Here is a 6,355-nt window from a genome sequence, read left to right as displayed (position 1 = left end):
CTGTCATATATATGATGTTACAATGTCGGATGTTCATATTAGACGTGGCCAACATGTCAGACAATGAGGTAAACTAATGAGAAAGTAATCGCTGTGCGCCAAACACTCAGGCTTCCGACCACTCTGAACTCAGCTCGTCAAGGATTTCTTTATATGGTCATCTGCTCCATCGGATCCACTGTGCCTTTCCCCAAACAAAACCAATAAAAATTGTATGTTTTTATTGTAGATAGATGTATTTATTTATTTTATTTTATTTTCCCGAGGTTTACATGAAACAAAAACTCCCCGCATGTGAGAGTGCTGGTGCATCGTGGTGCGGTATCCATGTTGCCCACAAGCCTGGAACACAGCAACCAAAGTCGGAACTACTCCGGAGATTGAGGCATGTCACAATGGTTCGAATGCATAATCTGAGTGGTATTTTCAGCAAAAAACGTAACATGTTTTGGGGACCTTAGAGATCTATATTAACTTGTGTTAAAAGGAGCATAATAGGTCCCCTTTAAATAATCAAAATCGGCTTTTAGATGCTGGAAGACACGTTTACCTAATTTCACAGGAGCTCGGTACACACAGGGGATGAAATTGTTGTTGACCTTCTCATCTGACCCCCCCCAAAAAAAGGCTGTCATGTCAATGTCAACATTTCTCGATTTCACAATAAATCAAGAGCTCAATAGTGAAACTGTGACAAACGTGAATTAAACAGGATCACACTGTTTTTTCCTCAACCACGCAGGATTTGACCCATCGTATTAAAATTCACTTGGTATTCTTGCAAATTAATACACGCACACTCACACTCACATTGATGAGTCCATTCCGCTTATGAAGTCATCACGGTCCATTGTGGAACGCACACCCTGTGTGTGGACCCTCAGGACGATTGATTTTAGTAATTCCAAGGAAACAAGATTTCACTACTCGCTTTCCACGCCATCTTCGTTCCCTCCAAGCAATTCAACCGTCGGCGGGGGATCGGCGTCCGTCATCCCCCGTCCCCTCCATGTTAGATGGTGTCATCCGTGAAGTCACGTCTGGTGAATCCTTTCTGAAATGGATAAAGAGACGATAGCCTTTGTTGTGCCGTTGTTTCGGTATCACCACAACTATGTATGTGTGTGCGAGTTTTGGGATTAGCTACTATAGCTGGTTACTAATCCTATTGTTGTATTAGCTGTACTCACTATTTGCCCATATTGGGCCGACAAGTCAACATGATCATTATTCCCAAGTGCGGCTCCCTTTCTAACTTCTGTTTATAGATGTGTACACATACTATATGAATCATCATCAAAGCTCTATCTTTGTAGGCGATACTCCAGCCCTAGCTTGAAGCGATCTGTTTACCTTCTAGATAAAGGCCTGGTGTACACAGGGCTCAAAATGTGGACAATGACACCACAACTGACAGCCCTTGTTTGCTGGGGTTTTCTTTAGGGAGGGTGAGCTGAGGCTAGGGTTTTATATAACACTGACATTGTTCGGCAGGTGCCAAAAAAGCCACCATGCCAGCCCGAGACATTACTCTTCCTGGAACACAGAGGAATAAAAGATGGTCTGGGGATTCGCTCTGCGAGATTTCTTTGAGAAAAACCTGTAACTCTTTAAAGTGAACAGAACCTTCTGTTCTCGTGTTCCTCTCTGAATTTCCTTTCCTTGAAAGGAGATTTAACATGTTTTATAAAGATTTATAAAGACCAAGATTATGATAAGCCCCTGGTGAGCCCCTGGCAACTCTTGACAGAAAACCTCTAGTTCTAGTTCTAATTCTTTGAGCCATTTTAAGTGAAATTACATTACGTAATCCTTCAGCCTCAGAGACTTGAAAGACAGGATTACCTGCTTGCGTGCTAACAAATGTCCCAAAATGACCCCAGTTATTTTAGGCTGCTGCAAAACCAACGATTATTCTTATATGAATTGTGGCACCAGGCTCATGTTGAAAACTTGATGGAATCAGTAACTCTTAATGTAAACCTGCCAGTGGCAGTGATAATGGCTAAGGTATGAATATGTATCAGAGCTGGTTCAAAGTCAAGTAAGATCAAATTGTATGTATTGAAGGTGTATCCATCCATCTATCTATCTATCTATCTATCTATCTATCTATCTATCTATCCATCCATCCATCCATCCATCCATCCATCCATCCATCCATCCATCCATCCATCCATCCATCCATCCATCCATCCATCCATCCATCCATCCATCCATCCATCCATCCATCCATCCATCCATCCATCCATCCATCCATCCATCCATCCATCCATCCATCCATCCATCCATCCATCCATCCATCCATCCATCCATCCATCTATCTATCTATCTATCTATCTATCTATCTATCTATCTATCTATCTATCTATCTATCTATCTATCTATCTATCTATCTATCTATCTATCTATCTATCTGTCTGTCTGTCTGTCTGTCTGTCTGTCTGTCTGTCTGTCTGTCTGTCATTATCTGTCATTATCTGTCATTATCTGTCATTATCTGTCTATCCTTGTATCTGGCTAATTAGGGTTGGGTTTGGGTTAAGGGGGGAATAACTTGAGCAGAGCCTTTAGATTTTGAAACATAACGGTAAACGCTGTTCGTAGCGAAAAACTATTTAAACGACTCGGGAGTCTGGAGTCACTGTGGCAGCACGTGAATCTTCGACTCACCAATTTCAACTGTTCTTTGTGAGAATTCCACTCTGAGCCGACCGACTATTCTCCTCACCCCCGCTCCCCGTGCGTGACACCACCTAATTGAACGACTCTTTTTTTTTTTTTTTTACATTGAGCCACACGTCAAGAGCTGAATCAGGAAAAAGAGTCAAACCTTTCATCATCCTAATAGACACGTACACCTTTGCCATGCAAGGATAAATCAACCACGGCTCTCTTTTCACTTTTCCTTTCTTATTTAATTGCAATTGGATCATCTCATAGTGAACATGTACACGAGGGGTGTTTATGTGTAATGTTAGGAACTTTAGCGTCTAGATTTTCCAAATTAATTTCTTTGCACATGCACTGCCCTCTGGCACTGCATGGACACCATATGATACGTGGGGTGCACTTCCTGTTTTCTCATAAACCAAATTAATCATACGGTTTACAATAAGCTGACAGCAGAATTTCAATGTTGGATGTTTAATGTAACGCAAACATTTAGCACGGCTTGCATAATTCTTGACAGGAAAGATAGAGTGTTCCTTTCTCGGTTCACAGCAACTTGGCTAATTCTGAACCCGCAACCTGCTGCAGACCAAATATTTAGTTTATCTGCAGAGAACAATTTTTTTCACTGGATATGAGGGGCATTTTGGGAAGATTTGTGTGGGAGAGAAGTAAAAACAATTATGAAGATATGGTCCGACGGAGGGGGGGGCTAAATGCTGATTGTTAGAGTTAGAAGCCAAAGGATCTTTTGAGTTTATGAGTTTCTTGAAGAACTGGACATAAATAATTGCGACCGGGATTGAAAAATGGCAACCCATCCATTAAACTGAACGATCGACCGGCCTTCTCCCGACATGGAACTTCAGGGTGAGTGGTGGAGGAGTTTACCAGCTTGTAGTCTTTGTGCAGCTTGTTGTACTGGAACATGTTGCTGAGGACGGTTGAGGCAGCTTTGGCAGCTTTGAGTCGTCCGGTGCTGAAGAGCCAAAGTTAAACAAACAAACAAAAGCCAGACCAGGAACACCAAATTACTGACACACCCTCGTGAGATGACTCTTATCTGTGATAAGATGATTTTGCCTCTTTCGATATATAATTACCACTATACTATAATTTAGACTATTATTAAGGGTTCGGGTTAGTTTGGTGGTTTGAAGTGTTTCTATTCACCTTTAAAGGGCAACTTGCAGGTTGCAAACCCAGTGAATTAATGTGTGGGGAATTATGTAGCACTTTGATTTATGAATTACTGACTTTTTTTTAAACTTAGAATTACAGATGGACTAATTTTTGGCATGCAATTAGCCTCGCCCACCTCAAGTCGAATGTGATGTAACAGGTGTGGGACAGGACAGAGCTAGCTTTAGATTTATTTCCGAGTTTCCTACTTGTATGAAACGAAAAACGTCAACATCCGATCCGTCGCAACAGGAGCGCAGAGCCTCGTTTATCCGGTGAGAGATGCTTAGACAGACAGGGCGTGTTTTTATTTTATTTAGATTTCGATGTATTCGTGTCCTACTTGAACAAAACAAAACCTGTGTCACGCAGGTCTATCCATTGTTTTCTTTAACATTTCTTTGTGTAAATACTCTTTACTTCTAAATAATAAATCCTAAACACAGTACTTTGCCATCCTTAATAGCTGTGAAACTTACTGACTGACCTGCCAACTGACTACCACTCGCTACTGTGCCGTTGCAGAGACGACAACTTCCCCTGTGACGTCGCCAAGATGTAAAAGAAATGGCCTTTTTTACCCGCAAACATTAAGGACCTACATTTTTCCTGTATTGTTGCCCCTTTTGACTGTAAAAAATAAAAAACATTGTGTCACTTAACAGAGGTATTCGAATTGGTAAACACCTCAATATAAAAACGATTCAAGGACAGTAAATACAATAAGTCAAAATTGTCATAAAATAGTGCAAAAGGTTTGAGGAGGTATGGCTGCAGTCACTTTAAAGAAGCTGCTTCTGTCGCAATTATTAAAGGATTTACATGACATAATTGCCTGATCGCAATTTGACATTAGAAATGTCCCAATAAATAGAACATGGATTAGTTGCGTTTCCATCAGTTGGGTTTAGTCAAATTAACTTTCTACCCAATGTCTTTATGTTGCGATGTCCAGATTCAGTAGATAGCTGTTATGCAACAGGTAGGCGTGTACTATTACACTATTATAAGCATAGAATATGATAGTGGCATATAATAAACAAAAGACAACTAAATTGTTTTTCAGAGTTAGTTGTATGACAATCTATTGCCAATGGACAGGTATCGATTTTAGCCCTTGCCCCCTACCTGTTATCGTGAGAAGTTTTGATGGCTATCAGTTTTGGAAGGCCGTCAAAGTAGGAGATGTCTCGGGCTGCCAGGGAGCTTCTAGTGACCAAGTGGTTGAGGGTTCCACAGATGTTAAACACCACCTCGGAGGAGGGATCGCTCTGACTGCTGTCGCCAGGTAGCTTCAACACAAGCGCGTTGACCATGTTTTTGGCTGTACAATGGGAAACAGAACAAAGAAATTAATAAATCTGAAATAACAGCAGACAGCAGAGCAAAAATGAATGCTGGGACATTTGGAAAACTTGGGAAACTGTGTGACAAGTTTAGCCAAGTGCTCAATCTTAAAAAAAAAAATAAGGTTGCCGTGGTCATCCATCATCAATATTACAGGGAAGATTTTTGGCAGAACGCCAGAAAAAGCTGTGTTATATATTGCTGCAGGCATGTTTTGCTGCCGTCTGGAAAGTGTTTTAGGGCGCCAGTGATAAGTAGGTGTGTGTGTATAAGAAATCTGTCATTCCAAATGCAATACAGTAGTAAATTTGTTATTAATTGGTAAGTAAAGAACAGGTTAACCCTTTAGAATAAACACTTGTTAAAGAAAATGCAGTCCATCATGCTCCAGTCTGTCTGCCTGTTCTTCCTGGATTCACCTCTACTACTTCCCAGCCTTTAGTAAATTCTGTGAAAACATCTGTCTGCCTCTTGTGTCTGCATTTGGGGTCTATTTCAAATACACAACCTGACACCTGATGAGCATTGCATTGGTGTATGAATAAGTTGTAAAAAAAGAGACTTGCAAAAATTAGGTAATGCATAGCAATGTAACACACACAGACACACACACACACACAGACACACACAGACACACACACACACACACACACACACACACACACACACACACACACACACACACACACACACACACACACACACACACTTAGCCTCACCCATGAGGTCCTGGTCCCGTGCGTGCCTTGCCAGGTTGCGGAGAAGCCCAGTAAGGGGCCTCAGCTCTGTGTCCTTCTGGGTGTTCAACAACTCCAGCAGGACGGGCAGCATTCTCTCCTGCTCCAAGACCACCGTGCTCAGCACTGCCGCCCACTGGGGGGGGGGGGGGGGGGGGGGGGGTCATAATGGGTTGCAGTTCAAAATTACTTTTTTCCCCCCAGACCGCTTTCACATATGCAGGGTTTAGTCCGTTTGAATGGAACCCTGGTGCGTTTACCCCCTTGGTTCAGATAATTTGGGGCGAGAACACAATTTTGATTAAGTGAACCGAACACGCTATGTATTATGGGTTGCGCGCGGACATTTGTTTTACATTTGTTGCAAGGCTTGTCTTCTCTGGTCATACCAGCATCTGATTGCAGCACGTCCTCTT

At 41.9% G+C, this 6,355-nt stretch overlaps 1 protein-coding gene across 1 annotated transcript in view; it reads right to left on the bottom strand.

The window, feature by feature from the left end:
* Positions 1 to 230: 230 nt before the first annotated feature.
* Positions 231 to 6,355, bottom strand: part of pkp3b (plakophilin 3b) — a 29,267-nt gene continuing 23,142 nt past the window's right edge. Inside the window, exons 10-13 of the mRNA XM_079997189.1 lie at positions 5,922 to 6,075; positions 4,984 to 5,179; positions 3,565 to 3,652; positions 231 to 1,054 (exon numbers count right to left, since the gene is read on the bottom strand). Coding sequence (XP_079853315.1) covers positions 1,013 to 1,054; positions 3,565 to 3,652; positions 4,984 to 5,179; positions 5,922 to 6,075 — 480 coding nt within the window. The 3' untranslated portion in view covers positions 231 to 1,012. The remainder of the gene's footprint in view (positions 1,055 to 3,564; positions 3,653 to 4,983; positions 5,180 to 5,921; positions 6,076 to 6,355) is intronic.

This window comes from Zeus faber, assembly GCF_960531495.2.
Source record: "Zeus faber genome assembly, chromosome: 3".
NCBI lineage: Eukaryota > Metazoa > Chordata > Actinopteri > Zeiformes > Zeidae > Zeus > Zeus faber.
This window is presented reverse-complemented; position numbering and strand designations above follow the sequence as displayed.